This window comes from Talpa occidentalis, unplaced genomic scaffold (assembly GCF_014898055.3).
Source record: "Talpa occidentalis isolate TD23 unplaced genomic scaffold, MPIMG_talOcc4v2.1 talOcc4.12, whole genome shotgun sequence".
NCBI lineage: Eukaryota > Metazoa > Chordata > Mammalia > Eulipotyphla > Talpidae > Talpa > Talpa occidentalis.
The window spans coordinates 27,108,719-27,134,732 of NW_023601212.1; the positions used below are offsets into that span (position 1 = coordinate 27,108,719).

General features: G+C 42.2%; 1 protein-coding gene across 4 annotated transcripts in view; it reads left to right on the forward strand.

Moving 5' to 3' along the window:
• FLI1 (Fli-1 proto-oncogene, ETS transcription factor) overlaps positions 1-20,844 on the forward strand; it is a 122,724-nt gene extending 101,880 nt beyond the window's left edge. For all 4 annotated transcript variants that reach the window (XM_037505611.2, XM_037505614.2, XM_037505613.2 and 1 more), the window contains 4 exons: positions 14,318-14,383; positions 15,957-16,016; positions 17,832-17,879; positions 19,415-20,844. In XM_037505611.2, the coding sequence (XP_037361508.1) occupies positions 14,318-14,383; positions 15,957-16,016; positions 17,832-17,879; positions 19,415-19,944 (704 nt within the window). In that variant the 3' untranslated portion in view covers positions 19,945-20,844. The remainder of the gene's footprint in view (positions 1-14,317; positions 14,384-15,956; positions 16,017-17,831; positions 17,880-19,414) is intronic.
• Positions 20,845-26,014: the final 5,170 nt, after the last annotated feature.

Consider the following 26,014-nt stretch of genomic DNA (forward strand, 5'->3'; position numbering starts at 1 on the left):
TTGGAGGTGGCAACTGTGTCTTAGACCACCTGTGGATAGATGATGAAAATTATAGATGGGGTGCCTTAAACTGCTCCCCCAGAGTTTACTGTAAAACTAACCCTTGGTGATGTTTCTTAAAATAAGAGTGCTATTTTCACTTCATCCACTGCATGTTGGCATGGTACTTGCCTCTCCTCTCTACCTTGCTGCCTTTTAAGTCTATCACTTGATCCCAGGGTGATTCTTCCATAAGTCCAATCCATGAGTAGGAGGGAGAGTTCACAGGGAGCAGATCTGCATCAAAAAATGCTAATTCCAGGGCCTCCCCCGGTGGCGCAGCGGTTGAGCGCTGGGCTGCGAGACTGCCCGCAGCCTCTGCAGCGCCGGTTTGATCCCCGGCTGCTGGCGAGGGTCCACACACAAAAAACCACTAATTCCACTGCACACTTTGGTCCATTTTTAAATCATTTTGAACTCCCCTTGGAAGCCCCTCAGATCTTTGTCCTCAGTCTGCATGAGAAAAGAGACAACAGGACCAGACCAAGGAAAAGGAATACTGCAGGGAAAATTGAGTTTCCCATTTCCACCTTCTTTTATTTATTTATTTATTTATTTTTGTGGGACCCTTGTCAGTGACCAGGGAACGAACCAGCGCTACAGAGGCTGCGGGCAGCCTTGCAGCCCAGCGCTCAGGGAGGCCCTCTACATTCTTTTCTATACCTTTTTTTTTTTATCACCTTCTCTCAGTAACAATTACAGCTTATATGCATTGCATGCTTACTACGTGCAAAGGACTTTTCCAGACACTTCACATTTAAACTCTTAACAACCTTATTTAGTTGGCATTATTATTATGATTCCCATCTTACAGAAAACTGGAGCAGAGATAGGTTAACCCGAATCTCAAAGCTGGTGTGAGTCAGATCAGTGTCAGTTACTACAGCTCCCTCCTGTCCGCCTATCGGTCAATGACTAATTCCACTGCTGTCTTTTCCTGTTCCATCCACCACCCCATGGAAACCCTTCCTTCCAGGTAGCCAATGCCATCTAGTTGTTAAGATAATGTGATTGAAGGCCTCCCCCAGTGCATGTATAAACAAACAAACAAATAAATAAACAAATAAATAAATAAAAATACATGCCTCTAAAAAAAAAAAAAGATAATGTGATTGATTACATTAATTGATTTTGACTATGCTCTAAAAAAATTCAGGATTCTGACTCAATGTACTCAGTTCCTGTATTGCAAGAAGTATGTCACAGGTGTTCTTTTCATTATTATGCCTTATAATTTGCATAATATTACACATCCTTTTGTGTCTGGTGCTACATTTAAAAGAATAAAGGGTAAAAGAAGAGATTTGGGAAAATATCTGATATATTGAGTGACATTCTGTCCATCAATAGAGACTGTGATAAACTTAATTTTTAAAATGATGGGGGAGGTAGATATTAGTCTGATCAATCTTGTAAAGTTTCCTTCAATTACAGCATGTAGGGCCTCTCCTGGTGGCGCAGGAGGCTGAGCACTGCGCTCTGAAGCTGTCCACAGCCTCTGCAGCGCCAGTTCGATCCTGGCTGGCCGGCAAGGGCCCCATATGGCGCTGCAGACCTACCTGTCGTGCCTGCTGCTTCCCTCAGCAGTGTATTTCGTCAGTCTGCCTGTTCTGTTCCCCGCTCTGTCTCTGGTGAATCCTCTCACCCTCCTGCGCATCAGGCCTGTACCCCGGTTCTTGTGTAAATGAATAAATAAATCTTTAAAAAAAAAAAAACACAAATTACAGCACGTAAGCAATCCTTGCCTCTATAATCTTCATTGACCCGTGATTCTCAAGGAGGAGAAAGAAAGATATCAAAATCACCTGGGACCATTTTAATTTTTTTTATTTTTTTAAAGATTTATTTATTTATGCATACAAGAACTGGGGTACGGGCCAGAGGTATGGGGGTGAGAGGATTCACCAGAGACAGAGTGGGGAGCAGAACAGGCAGATTGACTGACATACACTGCTGAGGGGAGCAGTGGGTGAGACAGGAGAGGTCTGCTGCGCCATGTGGCTCACTTCCTTGGCTGGGGATTGAACTCATGCTGCAGTGGCTGCAGATAGCTTCATAGTCTGAGACTTATGGGAGTCCCCATTACCTAGGACCATTTTAAAGACATTGCAAGATGGTGCAGTCACCCCACCCCAAACTCCCTTATAGATTCACCTGTGCCCTTGGTAGGCAAGAGAGCTGGGAGGAAGTTAGACTAAACATTTTTGTTCTTAGAATAAGCTCCTTCCATTGCTTCTGAAATCTTCTCCCACAACACCACCAACAACCACCACCCCAAACACCAAGAGTCAGTGCTTTATTCAAACTTAATGGAGAAACTTCATTCAACTAAGTGGAGTAGACGAGAGCCTCTTTGTTTTACTTTGGCATCCTTTCTGTCACCAGTGAGTTGTCCTTTTCTTTATCCCTGTGCCAGAAATCAGGCCCCCGATAGTGTTCCTGGCTGCTTAGAAACCCCCACCATGGTCTCCCTGCCCTCTTTGTGTATGTCTTTTGTCTTTATGCTTATCAAAGCTGCTCCTAGATGTCCCTGGAGAAATCAAGAACCTCACAGGCATCCACTCGCTCTGCAACATTAATGATGATGACATTTTAGTAGGAGAAAGGGCTTCAAGGAAACTTCAGAGGGAGGAATAGAAATGGCGCTAGTGTATGGGAAAGGGATTTGGGGGCATCTTGACTTTCAGAGCTCCCCTTCAATCAGACTCAAGCAGACAAATGCTCCTCCTATAACTTATAGGGAGCACTCCCCTGATCTTGAGTGTGCAAGTAGGGTGAGGCCCCACCACCGTTACAACAGTCTCCCAGTGGCATTTCACCCTTCCTGAGTGGGCTATTCAGGTTTCGCATTTCCAATTCATCTCTAGATTCTTGATGATTGCTATTTTAAGCCTCCCATCTCTACCAAGTTTCATTTGACTCACACATTTCATGGCATTTCAGGTAGCACATAGCAGAGTTAAGACCCAAAATGAAATTAATCTTGGCTGATGTACTTCCATTTCTACATGGAGGTAGTTTGGGGAGCATAGTAGCTAGAAAGTATTTAAAAGAAACATCCAAATAGTACTGTGAGCTCATGCTCATAAACCAAATCCTATCTATCTGTCTATCTACCTGTCCATCTATCTGTCTGTTACTATATCTCTCTATGGAGACAGAAAAAAGAGAGGTTGGGGGTTTGGTAGTATCATCTAGTCAAAAGCCAGGGTATAGGATACACCATTCATTATTTTAACATAAAATTTTTCCAAGTCCTTTTATAGTTGTAACAATTTACTCTTTTCAAAGAAGCCTTTATCTAAATTAACAAATAACTTATTTCTCATGAAATACCCTTTTGGGAGAAGATAGTCTCGGAGGAAGTAATGCTATGGCTGAAACACCAACCAGTGGGCTTGTCCTGTCCAATCTCAGGGGTCCCTTAGCTCCTACATATGAGGATCAATAAAGAGTTTAATATGCCTCTATGATGAAGTTCGAATTCCTGAGTCAGACATACTCTAAAGAGAAAGTGGGAAAGTAAATAAGATTATTACTTTACCAAAATCCAACACACCCTTCAGAGTGCAAGTCAGTTCCCTTACTCCCTAAGACTAAAATCTCTTCTCAGAACCCTGCCATACTCACAAGCTAAGGAGCTAACAACATATGACCATGGAGTCTTTAATTGTGAGTTTTGTCTTATATCCTTTTTTCCAACCTTGTCGATATTCATGGAATACCATGAAACTTGATGGATTTATCTAGAAAGCAACTTTTTGTCAATTTAATTATTTGCTCAATCCTCCTGCTCTATTAAAGAAAGAATCAGAGTAAATTAGTTTTCGTTGACACAAAAAAGATTAATTTCTTTTTTTTCCAATGAATTTAACCCTGAAAAAGAAGAGCATCCATAACTCCATAGGATATTTTGGAGTATATAAAGCATTTTCACATTTCATTTATTTACAGTCAACAGACCCCTGGGAGGATTAAATGGGTCATTTGCATTTCCAAATGCTTAAATTATAAAATATTCATTTTTTTCCCCTAAGTATTCACCCTTTACAGGTGAGATAATTGCAAGTCAGAGAGATTAAGTCGCTTGCCTAAGGTCACACAGCTCATTAACGCAGAGAGGGGGACAAACCAAGCAGTTCTTTCCACTGCAATGAATTAGACCCCTGTTTGGAATGAGAAATTATGGAATTCCTTCCCCTGAAAATCTTTCAGAGCCATTAATAGCACCACAACATTATGTCTGATAAGATTTAGGTAGCACTGTTCCAAAAAGATGAACATCATTCTTGATAAAATTTTGAAAAATCTTTAAGCTTAAACTTTCTTTGGCCTGCCTGTAAAATAATTATCAGTCTTGCCCAATATCCTAGAAGAGTTTAGAGAAAGGCAGTTTTTATGCTATGAGTCAGACTTTCAATTTCTATTAAAATTCTTATATGGTCACATATGCTTTCTCTCAGGCTTTAGGCCTCCAGGCCTGTGCTAATTTGCATGTCTGGTTTAGATAATGTCTGAGGTCCCTTCCAGTCTGAAAAGAAGCCTCTGATTCTATGATATAAGTGAGACTACATTCCACCTACCAAGAATTGATGGTTCTTTTTCTTTTACTGCTGTGATTTTGATGTGTAGATAGAGGACACAGGGATAGATGCATCTCATGCTCACCTGCCAGGCCTCAAAGATGGCCCTGCTCCTTCAGGGTGAACTCACCTGTCATTCCCCCTACACTGACTCCAGAGAACTGCCCTTCCCGCAAGTTATGTCACATATGGGTCAAGAGTTAAAACATAGAAAGTGTTTCGATTTTAATTTTCTTAATTTGAGTGGCAATCCTAAATCGGCGTGAGTCAAGACCATAGATTTGACATTTACCCTGATTCTAAATATGCAAAATTAGTGAACTCTTGAATAGACAAGGATCATCTCTCCTTTTTACTACCCCTCACCCAATCATCAAAAAGATGCTGTTAAGTTTTTTTTAGCTAATTTTATTGTTGTCTAACAGAAGGTAATTCTCTCTAAATAAAGAACTAGTAAAAGAAATTGATTTTCCAGAAGGGCTTTGAGATCAGGGTAGCACAATGCAGTCACTTTTCATAAGAAAATGCAGGCGCCGTGGAAAGCTCTATTTTTATGACACTAAGCAGGTCAAGTCTCTGCTCAAGTGATATAATATCAGCGAAGCCCTCCCCATCCTGACACTGTCTACACCCTTTCCCTGTTTTCTTTTGCTCCTTAGCACTCATCACCTCCTAATACACAATATAGCTCACTATTTGTTTTGAATGGAAGCTCCACAGGGTAAGGATGTTTATCTAACCACCATTGTATTCCCAGCACATAGAATAGTGTCTGGCTCAAAAGTAGACATTTGATAAAATTTTTTTGAAAGAACGAATGTGTTGTAAGATATACGATATATTAGGTCCAGTAAGCTAGTGTGGGGGGAGGTGAAGGATCTTGGGGTGGGAGAGGGAGACAAGGGTGACTAAGATACAGTCCCTGTCTTCCTAAAGATTATCACCAACCTGAAGAGATAAGTGCACAAAGCGTTACTAGAAGACTCAGTGAGACAGGCACAGATAGGAGATCCTCCCCAGTCAGGCATGACCTGCAGGACTTTGGAAGAAAAAGAAGCAAAAGTGCCTTGTTGAACAAACATAAGATCAGAGCCCCAGTTGCTAGAGACAGTGAGAAATGCCTCACTGGGATGATGCTGAGTGAAATAAGTCAGAAGGAAAAAGAGAAATATCAGATGGTATCACTTATAGGGAGAACATAGGGAAACTGAACAAAGGGTCAGGAAAAAGACAAGTATGCAACTGACCATAGATCTGAGGTATCCAGCAAGGGAGGGGGAGGGAGAGGGAATAGCATAAGGGACATTGGTGATGGTCACGGATGCCCTGGTGGGAGAACTAAGGGGACTACATCTGAGGGGAGAAATCAGATATTGTACAAAAAATGAATAATGAGGGCCTCCCCTGGTGGCACAGCGGCTGAGCGCTGGCCTGCAAAGCTGCCTGCAGCCTCTGCAGTGCTGGTTCAATCCCCAGCCACCAGCAAGGGTCCCACATGGCGCGACAGACCTCTCCTGCTGCGCCCGCTGCTCCCCTCAGCAGTGTATTTCGTCAGTCTGCCTGTTCCGTTCCCTGCTCTGGCTCTGGTGAATTCTCTCACCCTCCTGCACTTCTGACTGTACCCAGTTCTTGTATAAATAAATAAATAAAACTTTAAAAAAAAATGGATAATGATGCAAGAAAATAAATAACAACAACAAAAAAAGGAAGTGTCAGTGTAAGAGGTCGGATGAGGTCTCTCAGCAGCGTGGAGGGGTTGAACAGAGACCTCTTCTCACTGATCCTCCAGCCTCGTTACCTAAGTGAACTGTTATGTTTTCTTTTTCCTGCCTGGAATCCTTTTAAATCTGAGGCAGATTTGACCCAAGAAGTATGCAATTCACCTGACCCAACGTGGAGAAAAGTTTTGGCAAACACCCAATTCATCTAGTCAGTAGGAATTGCTTTTCCACATAAGGCTGGCCCCCAAATCTGCATTGAGGTCTTATCAAAATAAATCGGTCATTTAAACTCCTGTGTCATTTAGACACTGAGCCCAGGGGAGACACAGAATGAAGGAAGGGTCCAGGCTCGGTGGGGAGCCTCGTGTGACTGGCCAGGTTGTGCCTGGTGAAAGTGCCACATGCCTTTCCAGCCTTTTCATATTTAAAAACCATCCATTTTCTCAAGCATTTTTCTCCTGTGTGCTTTTTTTCCTTTGCACATATAATATCTTAAACAGTGCCTCCATTATATTCCACGCAGCAGGGCCCGTTCTGAGACGGAGGGGCTGTTTGGATTCCAGGACAAGATCCTTGAGTAAAGGAAATCTGATCCAGGATGTTTTTTTTCTTTCTGCGAGTTCCAAGTTTGAGTACAGCCTTCCCTAGATATTTTCCTCCTCCTGAGGTCTCACTGGAAGCCAAGAATCTGTTGCTTTTTGGAACATAAGCTGTCACTGAGGTGAAGGTCGAATTGCCCCTATAGGATGGTTTGAATGAGGCAAGGGACCCAGCTCAGGTATTCAGGCTGGCTCCCAGAGACAGTCCTGGGAGCAAGAAGGATGCTGGAAAATACCTAAGTCTGATATTGCAGCAAAACCACCACCACCTTCTACCATCAAAGACAGTGATTCTTAAACCAGGGTCCAGGGTAATCCATTTCTTCTTTCAAGAGAGGCATCCTTCATGCCGATTTGGAAATTGCAGATCTAGAAGCACCGGAACGAATCCCCCCTTCCTCATGTATGGCCCTCAGCCTTCTATTCCTTTTCAACTTCTGTCTTGTTGATCTTTTTGATATCAATTCACCAAGGTAAACATTTTAGAAGTGCGAGCGAGATTGAGCAGACTGTATGTACGTGGTAGATATGTAATGATTCTTTAACCTCATAGCAACCCCATGAAACCTTTGTTATGAAGTCTTTTCAGAGATACAAACCTAAGGTTCAAAAGATAGAGTAGGGCCTCCCCCTCCGGTGGCGCAGCAGTTGAGCGCTGGGCTGCGAAGCTGCCCACAGCCTCTGCAGCGCCAGTTCGATCCCCGGTCGCTGGCGAGGGTCCTACATGGCACGACAGACCTCTCCTGCTGCGCCTGCTGTTCTCCTCAGCAGTGTACTTCATCAGTCTGCCTTTTCTGTTCCCCGCTCTGGCTCTAGTGAATTCTCTCACCCTCCCGCGCTTCTGACTATACCCAGTGCTTTATAAATAAATAAATAAATCTTAAAAAAAAAAAAATAGAGTAATCTTTGGATCAGGATCACTCAGCAGAGTGAATGGCAGACTGGGGTCTGCTGAACCTGGGGCTCACTGATTCCAAACCTTGTGCTGTAACAACTGAAGTAACCCCAAGCCATAACCCCAAGCCCAGCAGAGAGGATCCTATGTCCTGCTAAAGTTTCCTTGCATAGGCCCTGCTTGCCTTTGACTGTTTTAATGCGGCAGGCCAGGCTGGTGGGGGACACACCTTGTGTGGTTGCCCACGGGAGTCACAGAGGGATCTGTGGCAGACAAAGAAGGGTCAGGGGGGCTGTGCCAGCTTCCTGGGTGCAATCAGCGGCAGCACAAAGGGTTGCCCAGAGAAAAGCAGCCTGAACTGGGTGGTGGCCAGGAGGGCCTGCTGTTCCTTCGAGATGGGGCCTGTTAGAATCCCAGGACTTAGGGAGAAGGTGCTTTGGAGTTCATGCAGTCGAGGCCTGCACAGGTTTGTGGGGTCCCCTGGCACCCATCAACCAGGACAGCCACTGTCCGTAAAGGTTTTCCCCACGAGAGTCTGGGTGATGCGTCTTCCTCCCGGCTAGGCTGACCTCTCCTTAGGAAGTTCAGGGCTTCATGTCTCAGGGACCCACTTTATTAGCTTTCCGCCTGAGGCCACCTCAGTTTTCCAGGAGAGGGGGTCTGGGTCTGACAGACAGGTCCCCGCTCTGTGCACAAGCAGCCTGCCATTCCCCTGCTGAAAGGTCTGCATTCAGAAGCTGAGCTTCCCAAGGATAAACAGGGGAGGGTGCTGCCAACCTTTTCAGCGGAGACCAGAAATTTGATGAGAAGTTTCAGGGAAAATTCATCTTTTTCCATCAAGTAACGGAGAGCATGGCCTTATGTCGTCAGGGGTGAAGAGAGACGCTTTTGTGCCTGTGTTCCTGCAGCTTCAGCCACTGCATGAGGTCACAACAAAGCAGGAGCCGCATGTTGCCTGGGCCTTTGGGCTGTCACACAGGGCATCAGAGCAGAAAGAAATGCCTTCCCTGAGATGCTAGCCACATTTCTGGGACCAGCGTACAAGTTTCGCACAGAACCAGAATTAACACCGGGATGTCTATGAGAAGGTCATGTCCAGCAAAAGCTTTCCCCTTCCAGCAGGGACTTTTCAGAAAAAAAAAAAAAAAAAAAATCTCCATGATCATATTTCTGTACCCTGGGAGGCTCTCCTGGAATCTAAGAGGCCATTTAGTGTCAAGTTCAGCCGCACCAAGGATCACATAATGGAGATACTGTTCAGGCCCTGATAGACTTAAGTCTGAATTATCCATAATGCCTGGCAGTGCCCAGGTGCTCCCAAACAAGGCTCTGGTCTCCTTGCTTTGGCAAAATTTGATCTCAAGCTGCCTGAAGCCAGACTCCAGGCGAAGGCCTTCTGGTGAGTTCTCTGCAAAGGAGTCCAATCAGATTTGTCATCTTGGAACTCCACAAGCCAGAAGTGTCAGCCTTCACTGACCTAAAAAGTGTGTTTGTCAGAAGCAGGGTGTGATTTTCTGCTGATAAAGCCATCTGCCACCACACAGAAGTTCTGAGATTGTCAACTGTTTTTAACGGTCCCTGTTGGTCTGTAACGGTTACGTATTTTTTGCACACGGTAAGCTTGGCTACTATTTTTTCAGAAGTCAGTTCTCAGAAAGCAGACAGCATGTGCTGTGCTGTACCTAGGGGACATCAGTGCTCACTCAGACTGCTTCCTGGATCAGGTACCCCCCCCAACCCCCCCACCAGAGAAATCTCTACATGCTGACTGGCTGCCTGCCTGGGGCTCAGACACAGCCAGGTCTCAGACCATGGAAGGGATGGTGTTTGTGCAGGAATGTGAGTCGCTGGGTTAACTCGTCCCCAGCCCAAGGTTTTCCATTTTAGTTATGGACGTTCATACAGACGGTTTAGGGACATGCTTTTAGCCTAAGCCTTTGTTTGTTTGTTTTTTTTAATAATAAATTTTATTTTTATATTCCCCATACATTTGCAACCCCCCCATTCTGACCCCAATCCCTCCCCTCCCGCCCCCGACCCCCCAAATAGTGTCTCTGGTTCATAGTTTTTTGTTGATTTTGATTTTCACTTTCTTATAGTTATTCATTTTCCTGGTCCCTTATTTAAGTTCTCTAGATTCCTGCTATGAGTGAGACCATCCGGTATTTTTCTTTTTCTTTCTGGCTTATTTCGCTGAGCATGATCCCTTCCAGCGCCATCCATGTTGCTGCAAATTGCATGTGTTTATCTTTTTTGAATGCTGAGTAATATTCCATGGTGTATATGTACCACATCTTCTTGATCCAGTCATCTATTTTTGGGCATTTGAGCTGTTTCCAAAGCTTTAGCCTAAGCCTTTGAAGACATGGATTATGGTCCTTGAGGTTCAGAGGCACCCAGAGTTAACACAGTCTATGCCCTCATCACCCAGACTAAAACACCTAGAGACTGAGTTTGCTGGGGAAAAGTCAGGACACAGAGCTTGAATTCTCTTCAGCCAGTAAAACAGTGAACAGTAAGAGGAAGTGTGCCTATTTAGCAAGGAGGAGAAAATATTGGCCCACCCAGTTTATTCATTCATTCAACAAATATTTCTGTGTGCTGGCTCTGGGCTGAGCAGTAGTTTAGTCAGAGGACAGAAGGAAGATCCTAACCCTTGTGGACCTGACATTCAGATGGGAGATGCAGACAATTAGCAACAAACCTGAGTTAACTACTGATGAAATTAGGTGATAGGTGGAAAATAAGCAAGTCAGAGTAAGAAGGATGCAGGGATGAGGTGGGGGAGGGGAGGGAAGGGTTAACATGTATTTGGTGGGACTGGCAGACATTCTTGTGAGTCATGTTCTGAGTCATGACTCAAATACCTAGAACATTTTTAGATCTATGACAATGATGCAAATGACAATAAATTGCTGCCATCTCCCGAGGCTGACTCTGTGCTCTTGCTTTGGACATCTCATTTAATCTGCAAGGCTGCCCTGGTTCTTCAAGCCTCTAAGGCACAATACCTGACTTGGTTCTTGGCCTCGACCTTCACCAACTTCTGCTTCGTCTTTGCAGTGGCATATACTTCAAAAATATTGGTCTTCATTTAGTTCTTACACTTAATAGATGCCCCAGTATCCATGGATCACATTTGTTAAACTCCTCAGTAAATGGACCAGAAATGTCCATTATAGATACAGGTACTGGTGGCAACATTTTCTAGGCAAACAGATGGGAATGGATGGAGACTGGTGGCCTTTGTTGCCCTGCTTTACACTCTGCTCCAAGACTTTGGTTCACAGCACAGTCTATGCTGTTGTCACTGCTGACTTCACAGTGAGAGCACAGAGACTAATGGCAGGTGGTCTCTGATTATGTCACTTATTTTTCCACTGATCAGGACTTGAGGGTTGGTTGGGACCTTGCAAGTCCTGGCGCTGAGAAAAGCCTGTGGGAGAATTATGTCCACAACTGTCAGCCTCCCAGGAAATATGGGGCTACAGAATGTCTCTCCAATCAAGTGTGGACCTCAAACCATGATTGGATACTTAGAGTCACAGAAAAACCCAGCCATGACCCACCCATCTGTTGTTAGAGGGAATTCAATGTGCATCCCGTAAATTCTGTATGCCTGTTCTGTGTCTGGAGCTAGGATAGAAGAAGAGGAGGAACAGTTGATAAGAAGTCAATGGTAACTTTAGCCGTGCCCATAATCTGGGTAAGAAAAGCTTCTTTTGAGTGGGTATTGCAAAGTTTCGGATGAAAGGGAAGTCTTCAGTAGAGTGATCAGGGAGTAGAAAAATTGACCAGAATGCTTTGAGACAGATTTTATCAGTGCAGTAAATCAGGAGTCAAGTTAGAACTTCAGATAACACACACCAATTCCTGGAACTTGATGACTTCTTTTTGCCTGAGTATGTCACTTTCTACTCTACTTTCTGTTCTGCTCCTTCTAGAATCACCTCCTTCCCTCAGGCACTCTAATCCACCCTTCACCACATTTCGTTCCTCCCCCAAGTCTGTTGCCAAGGCATTACTGCCTTCCCAGAACTTCTCTTGGTTTCCACAGCCTGTAACCCAAGGTCACTGAGCTTGCTTAAGTGCCATGGAGCTGGCCTTGAACATGGACTTGGCCTTCTCCTCCAGTGCATACTCCTTCCCCATCAGTCATGCAGTTCCACCCAGGGCTGTCCCCGGACATCACTTTCAAATCTTGTCACCCACTTCTGACTTGTGCCTGCCTCTCCAAAGAGGTCTCCCTCAGGTCCCATGGCCCTCATGAGAGTGTCTGGATCTGATTTTTCTCACCTCTCCCTCTTTATCCTCCAAAGTGCTTAATATTTCCATCACTCCTTGGCATATGATCCATATTTCCTCATAATCTTAGTTAACTTCTCACATTTAAATGCAAGTCCAGGGAACAGGTCTCATAGACTTCTCATACCCTCTATGGCCAAGTCCACAATGCAATATAGAAGTCACTCCCAAATAAATGATTGAAGGCCTCCGCAACCCAAAGAAAGATCTTTAGTAATCTGACCTTTCCTTTCACCTTTGCCAGCACTGCACACACTGCTGACCCCTCCCTGAAATGCCCAGAAATGCCTAGAGACCCTTTAGCCTCATTCCAAGCTTGCAAATAATTCAGGGTTATTTTGATTGTTTTGTTTTGTTTTTAAGGAGAATTTATTTGCAGGACAAATTGTGTGTTGGTGGGGGAAGTCAGATTAAAAATAAAAACAGAGACTTAAATGAGTTGAGCTTTGCTTCTCTTTTTCCCCATCCTTGCCCTTCCTCCCCATACCCACCCCCCCCTCACTTTCTGTTTTGCTTTTCATGCCAATTGCTAAAGACTGTAATTTAAAGAAGGCACTGGCTTTTCCAGAGTCAGAGGAATGTGCATCCGCACGTGGATTTTTCCACAAGAAAATAGTCTCTGTCTTTTGGTTCTTCTTACCCAGAGACAATGAGAATGGGCCCTCGGAGGAGCCCGTCCATCTTCGCAGTTCTTATTCCAATTTGCCTGAGAGGCTCTGAAGGGGCAGAGGGGCTGGTTTGAGTTTCACCCTGTTAGGCTGGCGTTTGATGAGGTTTGTGCTCCATTTGTTCGGATGGTTTTTATGGTTTCTTTGTTGTTCATGAAAAGACTTTGAAAGTTTCTATCCTTAAGCTCTTCTGCTATTCCTGCTCCGTGGCTCTATGGGATCACACCAGGGAAAGGAAAATAGGACACTCCCAGTCTGTTTCTGTCATTAAGGCATTTCTGTACATGGTTATGGAGACATGTGGATTCTTACAAGAAAGAAGTTGGGATTGCAAATGTTGGAGTCCGGTGTATTATCCTCCAAGACTGTCTGGAACAGGTTCGGGTTCCTACCGGGCAGGAAACATCTCTCCCTCCCCTTGTCTTGTCCTCCAGCCACACCTCTGGTCTTTTCTTTTCTCTTTCGTCGTTAAGCCCAGTCCTCTTCACTATCAATAAAATTGTATGAGAGGCTGGGGAGAGCCAGGATGTGCTCACACCTCTGGGGTATCACCCATCACATCAGTGGCTGAAATAGGGGCTGGAATTGGCCTCCAGGAGTGCAAGGACCTGTACATTCTCCTTGTGGAGTCTTCCTTCAATCTGGACATCGTCCACCTTCTCACGGCTGCTAAGGACTTAACTACATAGCTATAGACCTTTTTTTTTTCCTTTCTAAACTTGTATTCGTTTATATTTGTAGACACCTTTATAAGATGTGCACATGTATCATCTCATTTGATTACTACCTATCTTGTTAGTTTGGGCTGCTGTAACAAAGTACTATAGAATGATGATTTATAAACAACAGAAATTAATTTCTTATCTCTGGAGACTGAGTAGTCCATGATCAGGGTGCCAGCTTGGTCAGGTTCTGGTGAGAGCTCTTTCCTGGATTAGAGGCTGATGACTCTTCTTATACCCCCAATGGCAAAAAGAGGGCAAGCAAGCTCTAGAAGGATTCTAATCCTGCTCATGAAGTCTCCATCCCCATGACCTAATCACTTTCCTAAGACCCCACCTGCCAATACTATTGCCTTAGGAATTAGATATCAATGTATGGATTGGGGGAAGAGGGTATACAAACGTTCCATTAATATAATTAGTACAACCCCATAAAGCAAATTAACTGAGTATTTCTGTTTCTGCATGAGTGTTAAGTCTCAGAGGGGAGTCCTATGATTCATCCAAGATTCCACAACAAACAGTGGCAAGGTTGGAATTGGATCCCAAGCTCTTGAATTCAAGTTCAGTTATTCCTGTAACCTTGGCTTCTAATGAGAGTGAAATGTTTCTGCCACTCACCTGACTCTTAACTCCAGGGGAAGGGTACACTTTTGAAACTTAATGATGCTTATAAAATTATCACTGAAATAATTTAATATTTTCTGGCCACTGAAAGATCACTTCTATGCAACCTTTCTGAAAAGCAAGAGATACTGACGAACCTCTCTTTGCTGTTTTTTCAGACCCTTCTTATGACTCAGTCAGGAGAGGAGGATGGGGAAATAACATGAATTCTGGCCTCAACAAAAGTAAGTAAATGTTACATCATTCTTTGAGAAGAAAGCATTTTTCTGAGGACAGGGGTAGAAAGTAGGTTCATGAGATAAAGAAAGACAGGACATCAAAAGGAAGAATGGACACCAGACTTAACTGCCAATTTGGGCTGGTCAGTTCTTGGAAGATGATAGTAAAGGATTTTTATTCAGACCTTTGTTTCCCTGCATTTGGTTTTAGAATTTTTGAAGTTGGAAGGTGTCTCTGATAAAACTCTGTGTCCATGAAAGTTCACTGGGTTTAGATTCTATCATTTCAGTCACCATATGACCTTCTATAACTTTGCTTCTCTAATTGCCAGGGCTTAGTCATACCAGTGTCTCTCTCTCCTGTTCCATGAAAGGCTGCGATGGAGCAACTGATAAGGAGATGATAGGGGCCTGAGACATCAGTTAGTGTTAGGTCTGGCCCATAATCTCCCATGAAGGCAGCAGTCAAAGAGAATGACTCATCAACTGAACTAGATGTGTCGATCTTGCTACCTTTTGGAAATAAAATATAAAGCACATAAATGAGTGATGAAAGGAAGCCTTTCAATAAAGAAGTTGGAATTACAAATAATGGCCAAGCAACAACCAGGTTCCTTTCAACAATATGTATTAATTCATTGTTTACTCTGGGCCCAGCAGTTGGCATTATGGGATTCACAAGGAATGAATGAAACAGACCACTTTCAAATAGGGCAGAGGAATCATGCCACACACAGAACTCTTTTCATCTAGGTGGTGTCAAGGAAGGCTTGTGGATCTGGGCCCATTTGAGTTGGTTCTAAAAGGAAGGGCAGGATTTAGAACTCCCGGGAAAACAGAGCCCTCAGGAGAGGTGGTCACCAAGGGATAACATCAAGGTTGACATGTCTGACAGCCAGTGAGGACTCTGGGTTCCTGGAGTTTAGGGTTTCTGAAGGGAAAGAAATCTAGAAAGCTGAGGGAGGGTAGCTCAGATGATGCCCTGAAAATAGACCTTAATTCTTAAGGAAGTGAGGAGTCACTAAGGTTTTTGGATGGTGGAGTGAAATGGTCTTGGGAGATCAAACCATCTAAATAGCATATGATGGATCTGTGGGAGGAGAGAGGAGTTATGAGGATACCAGAAAGCCATAGATGGTGCCAAAAGTAATGCAGATTTAAAATAGAAGAGGTCAGGGTGAGTAAGAGAGCTACCATGGAGGAGAGTTCACAAGACATGGGAACACAGGAAGCAGGTCATCTTAGCTCAAGTGACAAAATTTCCTTTTATAAAAATTAAATTCACAGCCTGATACCATTAGACATGCTACACTATATATTCTTTGCTGTTTGTCATTATTTTCCCCACCAAAATATATGTTCCATTGCAAATTGCTGATTCATGGCTGAATCTCTCGCATTCAGAGCAATGTTAGCACATCATAGATTCTAGATAAATATTTATAAACTAAAATGTTTAAGTGAGTGAGTAGAGTGAATGAATGAATGAATGAAACAATGAGAAAATACATTTGTCCTGCTTCTAGACAAGCTGTTTGTATCTCCTCCCACTTACTATATTTCTTTTCTCTTGCCATAGGCCCCCCGCTTGCAGGAGCCCAAACAATGAGTAAGAATACTGAACAGCGGTCCCAACTAGGTACTGTCCCTGATGTGTGTGTGTGTAACTCCTCCTTGACTCTTATGCAGCTGTTGATTATGTTGTCAACAGAGGAGGATTTTAACAATGTACTGCATTTGTCATCACTTTTCTCTTTCTCAGAGGTTCTATATTTGACTCTCTGCAATCCATCTGTGAATAACAGGCACTGGCATTAGGTAGAAACTTGTAATAGCAGAAGGGAAAGAACTTAAAAATTAAACGTTCCAGCATCACGTTATAAAATAGAGAAACCAAGGCTCAGAGAGGTGAAGTGATTTGCCAAAAGCCACACTGCTGGTTTATGAAGGAACTAGAGTCTGGGGATATAACCAAGTTGCTCTCCAAGTGTTCATGTTTCACTAAACCTTACTTTAAAAAATACCTTCATCCTGTGATAGCTCTATTTAACAATTAAGGCAGAAGAATTTTTGAACTCACAGAATTGGAGACTTCTTAGTATTAGAGCAGAACTGAGAGACATCTAGGTCTTATGATGACCTCTCCTTTACTTCCGTAGTAACAGGGAGTTCAATATCTAATTAGTCTCAATTCCACTTTTTGAGCCAAAGTCCCCCTCTCTATATTTCCATTTCAGCTTCTTCGTTTGTCATCTGGAGAAGTCTTCACCCCATTCTATAGGAAGGCCCTTCATATACCTGAAGACAGCTGTTATCCCCACTCCCAAGTCCAAATCTGTCTTAATGCTAAAGAAAAAGCAATAAAAAATTGACCTACTTTTCATCAGGAAGGTTAAGAAAGACCTTACTAACTAGGAAACACAAGCCAGATGAAATGGATTTGACATAGAGGATCAAAAGAATCCCCAAGGACAAAATTAGACATTAGACATCAAAAATTTTTCAAGTTTTCATACTGTGTGGAAATAAAAGCATAGACTATATGGCCTTAAGGATGCTTCAAATTAATTTATGGTTCTAAGTAGAAATCCAAAAATCATGTTGATGTTTCAAAAGTACAATTATGGCTGTAAAAATAGTAAAATTGTATAAAACATTTGACACGGCAAGTTGTGATCCAGCGATCATCATTTCTTCACCTGAAAAAAATAAGACAAAACTCACATAAATCAATATTGCAATGTTTTTTTTTTTTCATGGCTAAATAACCATATAAATTTAAAGTAAGTTGAGATTTTAAGAATAGTCATTTTATAGCTAAAATAGGAATTTGGGTTAGTGTTGACATTTCCAGGCTTCGAATCACAAAATGTTCTAGAAGGGAACTGTGGAATGCTGAAGCCCAAGCTGCTTATTTTGGAGATGAGAAAACTGATACCCAGAGATTGTCCAATGAGCTATTTAGTTTATGATATCCCTGGGGCTAGAACCCAGGCTGCTTGGTTCCTGACATTCTTTTTTTTAATGCTATGTCAGAAAAACAGGGCTGTGTAAAGTAATTAGTAATAGGTCGAGCTTTAAAAGACCTGTAATCATTAGACCTACTTTAAGTTCATCTAAAAGGGTTCCTTCACCTTATTCATTAGGATTTAATGTTAGTCCTTTCCTTTCCAAGTGGTTTCATGACAGTGCTTTACATAATAACAACATTCTCTACAAGTTTTAGATATAAAATATGAAAAAAATGATGCCATGACTATTCCTTGTTGTTTCTGTAATTCTGGGGTGAAGACCAAAACTGTGATCAAGATATCTGAGGTCTGCACATTAGCCAGTAAAGTTTTCTGAAATCATACTTACCTATGATGTTACTATCAGGTTATTCTTATTGCTAATGCTGTTGTTTTTACATTTTTTATATCGGTGAACCAAATTTCCTTTTCTATTTCCTTAGATCCATATCAGGTCCTGGGACCAACCAGCAGTCGCTTAGCCAACCCCGGTGAGTTTACTTTGGCTTGCATGGATCTGTTTCTAGAATATTCCATAGCTTTGCGAGGTCATAGAAACTTCTGTCCTAATTTCAGGTGTCCATTCAGACACCTGAATGGAAAGTAACATGTATATCTTTCCTTAAAGTAGTCAGCATCTGCTTTTATAATTTACAAATGTGAGGCTTATTATTAGGTGGCAATAATGTCCATTAGCTGAGCACGCCTCAGGAAAACAAACACATTAGCCCCACTTTGTAGTAAGTGGCACAGGTAGAAATTTCAGTGAAAAAGGTGGGATGGGCAAGAAGGGCACAACTTTAGTGGGTTCTCGCCCTCCTCATGCAAGGCACCAGTGAATAAATATTCCAAAAGCATTTTATTCTTAACTTTAAAAGGATGGCAGAGTTATCTGGATTATGAAAGAAGCGTAGCCTTGAAAAGTTATGGATAAATAAATTTGAAAATTTATTTCAAGGGTTTATTATTAGACATTAAGTTACAATACTTATATGTAACAATAATTATAAAAACAACTCACAAGTGAATTATTTGAAACCAACCCACTGAGCATATAAACTAATAAACTATTTACAGTAGTGAGTTTTACATTGCCCCCCAACTTTCACCCCAGGGAGCTAATGCTGCCTGTGTCTCCAGGTCTCTTCTTTCCTGCCCAGAGGGGAAGAAGCTCTCTGTTGCTATTGTTCCTTCTGCCCAAGTTCTTCTCTGTTGAACCAAGAGTTAAGGGCTGTGAGCCAAGCATTAAAGCTCCCCTAAGGAATGTTCCATGTCCTCATATCTGTGCCACATCTTCTCCCTGAAACACTGATAGCATTCTCCTGGCCCAAACTCTCTCAGTTGCTCACAGGGAATACCTTGAGGACCTCACTTTAATCACTAAGTTGACATTAAACAGTGATTTAGACCTTTCTAGAAGAGATTCCAAAATTTTTCCAAAAGGGGTCAGGAGTGACAGCCATCACACAGCATCTCATTACCCACTCTGCACTTTACCAAGGCTTGGAGCAAATTATCTTAAGATGGGACCTTGTTTGTTATGCCAAATTCAATGACAAACCTCCAAACAAGTCAAAGATGAAAGAAGGGGCTGCCCTGTATGTTCTGACTGTACAAGGAAATGAAGGCTTTCTGTCAAGGGCAAGAAGATCCTTGCCTTTAGGAAACTGGATTCTGCCCTTTCCAAACTGAGACAGTCTTGGGGCCTCCCTGGTGGCTTAGGGGTTAAGGCTCAGCACTATCACCACTATGGCCTGAGTTCGATCCCAGGCCAGGGAGCTGACCCACATGGCACAGCAGACCTCTCCTGGCTCCCCCTCTGCTCCACTCAGCAGTGTATTTCAGTAGATCTGCCTGTTTTGCTCCCCACTCTGTCTCTGGTGAATCCTCTTGCCTTCCATACCTCTGGCCAACACCCCAGTTCTTCTATGCATAAATAAAACTTTAAAAAATAATAAAATCTTTAAAAAAAAACAACAACAGACAAACTGAGATAGTCTTTCTCTCCTTGCCTCCCTGCCTACAGGAAGTGGGCAGATTCAACTGTGGCAATTCCTGCTGGAGTTACTCTCCGACAGTGCCAACGCCGGCTGCATCACCTGGGAGGGAACCAACGGGGAGTTCAAAATGACGGACCCCGATGAAGTGGCCAGGCGCTGGGGGGAGCGGAAAAGCAAGCCCAACATGAATTATGACAAGCTGAGCCGGGCCCTCCGATACTACTATGATAAAAACATTATGACCAAAGTGCATGGGAAGAGGTATGCCTACAAATTTGACTTCCACGGGATCGCCCAGGCCCTGCAACCCCATCCAACTGAGTCGCCCATGTACAAGTACCCGTCTGATATCTCCTACATGTCTTCCTACCACACCCATCAACAGAAGGTGAACTTTGTCCCTCCCCATCCGTCCTCCATGCCTGTCACTTCTTCCGGCTTCTTTGGAGCAGCGTCACAATACTGGACCTCCCCCACGGGTGGCATCTACCCCAACCCCAATGTCCCCCGCCATCCTAACACCCACGTGCCCTCACATTTAGGCAGCTACTACTAGAAAATTAATCATCGGGGGTTTCTAGCAAAAGCCCCATCTCTCTCCTTTCCCGGATACTTTGTGCTATAAAGGACACATGTAGCCGCGAAGCCAAAACAAAACTGGATCTTGATGACAAGGAACTTTGTATTTGTTCTTTAAAAACAATCTTTTCTTAGTGTTGGTAGCTCTTTCTCTGTCTCTCTCGAAAAAGAAATGGAAAACTCCATGGGCCAGTACACCAGATTGGAGTCTCAATCACATATGATCTTTTAAGTTGAATATTTAGATTGCTGAAATGGCTGCATCATGGGTCTGGGAAAGAAACTGTAAATTTTCTTTATATTTTTGTGACTCAAGCAGTTCTTATCAACACACGGGTCTCATCAGGGACCTTATGGGGTGCTGCACGATAAGGAATCATGGACTTAACCAGATACGTTCTGCTTTGAGATTTAGTGAAATTCTAAGCAGGAAGCTGATAATCTTATTTTAACAGGAATTAATTCAGTGGATGGCAACTGGAACATTGGTAGGAAGGCCAGTGAAGTTTTCACCCAACTGGAATTTTAAGGAAAGAACGTGTGTGTGTGTTTAAGAAGCCGTGGGCATTGCAAAATCCCTTGCAGTGAGCAACACGCACTAAGCCAACCGTTCTCTCTAGAAATAGTCAAGATATGAACTGATAAATGTTAATGCAAATGCAAACATTCCTTAAATGCAGAGAATTAAGTAACTACTTTTTTTATAATAATGACAATGGTCCCAGAACTTTGATGAGTCTTAGGGATTTCTGAACACAAGTAGATTCGCAAGTGCTGTGCGCTTGTCAGACCTTTGGCCCAGGCTCAACCAATCGGAAGGCAACTTTACTGTATAAATTATGCAGAGTTATTTTCCTATATCTCGCAGTATTAAAAATAAATAATTAAAAAAATAAAAAGAATAAATAAACGAGTTGACCTCGGTCACAAATGCAATTTTCCTATCAAATCAGTCGTCGTTATTTTTTTAAATGTAATTTGTACATCTTTTGTCAATCTGTACATTTGGGCTATTTGTACGTTTTTATAGCTGATTAATGTGACTATTGTGGGAAACATAACAGGGAGTTTAAGTTTCTGACTTACTAGAAAGAGAAGCACTGGTGCAGTTATTTAACAGGCCTGCACAAGTAAGTAAACGCAATCCACTGAAATCTTTAATGCTTTGGAGATGTTTGTAAATAACCGTACTGCAATAATCACAACAGTGACAAGAATAAGCAAACTTTCCCTTGTGGATAGAGGGATTTTCCCACCCCATATATGCAATATATTTTTTAGATATTAAAATATATATAATTTTGCAAGTACTTATTGACTTTTTGAAAACTATATTAAGTGTTAAGCTGACAGTTGACTTTGCAAACAATGTTGTAAAATAATTTGACTAAATAAATAATTGTGCCTTCTCTTAAAACTGAGAACACTGTTTTCTTATTTACTCCCAACTAAGCCAAAGGGTTTTCCCAGGTAAAGTTTCATACCTACTGCAGTGCAGTTGAAAGTACTGGTTTTTATTGTGATTTCTATTGTGCTTGTATTAGTCAGGGTTCTTCAGAGAAATAAAACCAATAGGAGATATGGATAGATAGGTAGGTAGGTAGATTAGATAAATAGACATATAGTCAATAGGTAAAGATAGATATCTCCTAGAGAATTGGTTGACTTTTTATGAGACATTGGTTCACAATTATCAAGGCTGTAATGATTTGTAGTCTGCAAGCTGATGACCCAGGAAAGCCAGTGATATAGTTCCAATCCAAGCCTGAAATCTTGAGAACAAGAGAGGCTAATGGTATAAGCACCAATCCAAAGACAGAAGACCAATGTCTTCCCCCTAAAGCTAGCAGGCAGGAAGGAAAGAGATGAATTCCTCCTCCCTCTGCCTTTTTGTTCAATCCATACCAACATCAGAAAGCCAACTACTTCATTGAGTTGAATGATTCAAATGCTAATCTCATCCAGAAACACCCAACCATACATACTCAGAAATGATGTTTAATCTGGACACTTTGGCCCAATCAAGTTGATATTAAAATTACCCATCACATTGTTGATCATGGTCGTAGTGTGTCCCTTTTTTTTTTTTAAGGTTTATTTTATTTATACAAGAACTGGGGCACAGGCCAGATGCGAGGGAGGGTGAGAGGATTCACCAGAGACAGAGCGGGGAACAGAACAGGCAGACTGAATGAAATACACTGCTGAAGGGAGCAGCGGGCGAGACAGGAGAGGTCTGCTCACCATGTGGGATTCTCGCCGGCTGGCTGGGATTGAACCCGCACTGCAGAGGCTGCAAACAGCTTCACAGTGCTGTGTTCAACTGCCTGCACTACCAGAGAGGCCCGTAGTGTGTCCCTTTTTTGAAGTTATTTAAATCTTTGCCTAAGCCTTAAAAGGGTTTCACAGGATGGTGGCCAAGTCCATGGATAATCTATGTCCAGGAACCAGAACAAATCAAACAGGTCAGTCCAGGATGGACCTTGTCCATTTAACTTCCCTCTGTGCATCCATCATGCACTGCAAACCCAAATGGCCATGCTCTTGATACTACAGCAGGTTCCTTCTGGTTCCATGTCAGGATTTTATGGGCCATACAGGTTTTCAATCTTCCTAAGGAAGAAGCTTTCTTTAAATTGTGTCGCTGTTAGATAGTTCCCCCACTCAACTCTTCTGCAGATATGCCATAAGTTTATTCAGTCTAACAAACCTTGCAAGTCAGGCAGAGAGGAGCACAAGTCTACGAGCAGTTCTAATGGGAATCGTTCTTTCCAACAATTTAGAAACATGACCAAGAAGCCTTTGGAGCAGGTGGACTTTTTTTTTATTGTCAAAAAATATTGTTTACTCCCATCCAAAGAAAGATGTGGTTTTTTTTATTTTTAATAAATTCATTTATTTTTCTATATCGTCGCTCAAATTTAATGTAACATTTGATACATACAAAAGAGAGTATGTAGGAAACATATATGTAAATTCAAAGTATCCTGTGTATTTCTTTCCCACCCCATCTTCTGGTCTATTTTCCAGAAATGACTATGATGCTCAACACTCCACCCCAAAGGAAATAATTACACATTTTTCTCAAGCACACACAGAATTGTCTCAAGAAGAGACTACATGTGGGGAAACAAGTCTCAACAAACATATGAAGGATATCCTTTAATCACAATAATATGAAGCCATAAACCAACCACAAATTTCTTTAAATTAAAATGTAATATACATAACAGCAAAATGTACATATATTAATTAACTTTTTAAAATTACACATTTTTGTGATCACACTTAGATCAAGATAAGGCATGTAATTGATACTCCAGGGCCTCCTCATGCTCTTTTCCCTGTCAATCCTTTTTCTATTCCCACTATAAGTTACCTCTGTTTTGACTTATATCATCTTGGATTAGTTTTAGAATTATTAAGTATATATTTTGTGTCTGCCTTCTATCACTCAACATTTTATTTGCAAGATTCCTCTATCTTGTCATATGCATTTATGTATTAATTCTTTATCACAATTAAGTGGTATTTCATTGTATGAATAAAACTTGCAATTTATTTATTCATTCTACCATTAGTTGACATTTTTGTTGTATTCATTTTTGGGTTATAAAAACTAAAGTTTCCATGAACTTTCCTGACCATGTGTTTTTTTTTTTTAATTTTATTTTTATATTCCCCATACAATTGCAGCCCCCTTATTTTGACCCCAACCCGTCCTTTCCCCACCCCCCTCCCCATAGTGTGTCCCTGGTTCATAGTTGTTTGTTGATTTTGATTTTTTCTTTCTTATAGTTATTCGTTTTCCTGGTCCCTTAGGTAGGTTTTCTAGATTCCTGCTATGAGTGAGACCATCCGGTATTTTTCTTTTTCTCTCTGACTTATTTCGCTGAGCATGATCCCTTCCAGCGCCATCCATGTTGCTGCAAATTGCATGTGTTTACCTTTTTTGATTGCTGAGTAATATTCCATTGTGTATATGGACCACATCTTCTTGATCCAGTCATCTATTTTTGGGCATTTGGGTTGTTTCCAAAGCTTAGCTATTATAAATAGTGCTGCTATAAACATAAGGGTGCACGTGCTATTTGGAATTAATGTTCCTGTGTCCTTTGGATAAATACCTAGGAGTGGAATTGCTGGATCATGTGGAAGCTCTATCTTTAGTAGGTTGAGGAATCTCCACACAGTTTTCCATAGTGGTTGGACCAGTTTGCACTCCCACCAACAGTGCAGGAGAGTTCCTTTTTCTCCACATCCTCGCCAATATTTGTTGTTGCTAGTTTTTTTAATATGTGCCATTCTCACTGGTGTGAGATGGTATCTCATGATAGTTTTGATTTGCATTTCCCTGATTGCAAGTGATGTTGAACATTTTTTCAAAGATGTGTTTTTAATATCTACTGTTTTCCAAGATTTTTAATGGTCAATGACTACTAGAAATTTAATAACATGTAAAGATAAATGTCATGTTATTTAACCAGTTATAGCTACATGCAATTAAACAACAAATGTATATGATGTTTATTTAGTCCAGAGGTAATACACAAAGTTTGGATCAGAAGGGGTGTGACTAGCTTAGACCAAATGAGATCAAGTGGTTCCCAGAACACCAGCTGGAGCAAAAACTTTTGTCTACTAAACCAAGGTGCTGCCAGGCCAGAGATTGGGGAGAAAATAAAAGACAAAAGCAAAACAAAACACAAGTAATCTGTGAATCTTCTGTGACTTGATTTCACACCCCACTTCCTCTAATGTCTAGTCATCAACAACCAGCACGTAAACATGTTATCTTAAAAATGATGGAAAAGTCACCCTGGTGCGTGGCTCCTCTGCCATCCAGCCCTGTTCGCACTCCTAGAAAGGATCTGCCTCCGCTGCCATCAGCCATAGTGCTGGGCTTGTACCTTTCCCTTTTTCAGGAGGAGGCTGGTAAAAAGGGTGCTGACTAAGTGGGAGAGAAAGGGTAGGTGGTAAAGTATTAGGGAAACCAGGGAACATAGCTAAGGTGGATAGACAGAGGCTTTAACTCTTATTCAGGAAGGACTATGTGTTTTGCAGAAAGCACACAGGACACTTTATAATTTAGAAAGCTACTGAAATTGACACTGCGTGCCTTCAGCCAGAGACTCCAGCTAAAGGATTATGAAAGGTCTTGATTTCAAGACTACAAATCCCAGGCTCCCTTGGGGGACAGATACTTCTGAGAGGAAGTGGGTTAGCCAGTCAAACCTCTAGGGTTTCACCCAATTGAGAAAGAATATGCAGGGAAGCTTTTAAAAGGAATGCTGTCCGCATGCCTGCAGTCTGTCTCCCTCTCTCACTCTTACTTGGCCTCCTGTCTAATTGTTTCAGTCTGTCTGAGCTGGTAAATTCCTAAGCACATAGTCAATTTACACTTAGCTTAAAAGCTCTAGGGGGAAGCAGAAAAAGTTTCCAGTGAGACCACTTGCTTACCTACACTGCTAAACTAACCTTCTGGATTTTAACTGAGTTGCCACATGTGTCTTCTTAGTAGGAGGAGAGAGGCAACCGAGGTAGACAAATGAGCAAGGCTATAATTCCAGAGGCTCTAGATTCAAATTCTGGCCCTTCCACCTACTGAACTGTGAATGTGGTTGGTGAGTACTATCTCCTGTAAGCGTTCCTGTCAGGTATTAGATGACACATGTGGAAAACCTTTTATGAAGTGCTGTGCTGGAAATATATAGCTAATCGCTGTTATCTGTACTCATTTGGAGCTTTCCCCACAATCTTTTAAGTCCCTTGCTAACTGGGGAGCACATTGTTTGGGGATTTCCGGGCGATGTCGACTTCGTTTTGTGGTCAGAAAGGCATTTTCCAAATGAATGAAAGGTGAAAGTAAATTGGATTTTCAGGGAGTACTGCGTGTTCCCCACCCCAACCCTCCCCATGCCCCACTTGGGGTCTGGTTGGTCCTGTGAACACCTACAGCCAGTAGAACACACAGCCAAGCTGCAGGATGCTGCAAATAAATGGATATTGTTGCTGAAGAATGTTAAAAACGCACTTTGTCAGAAAGA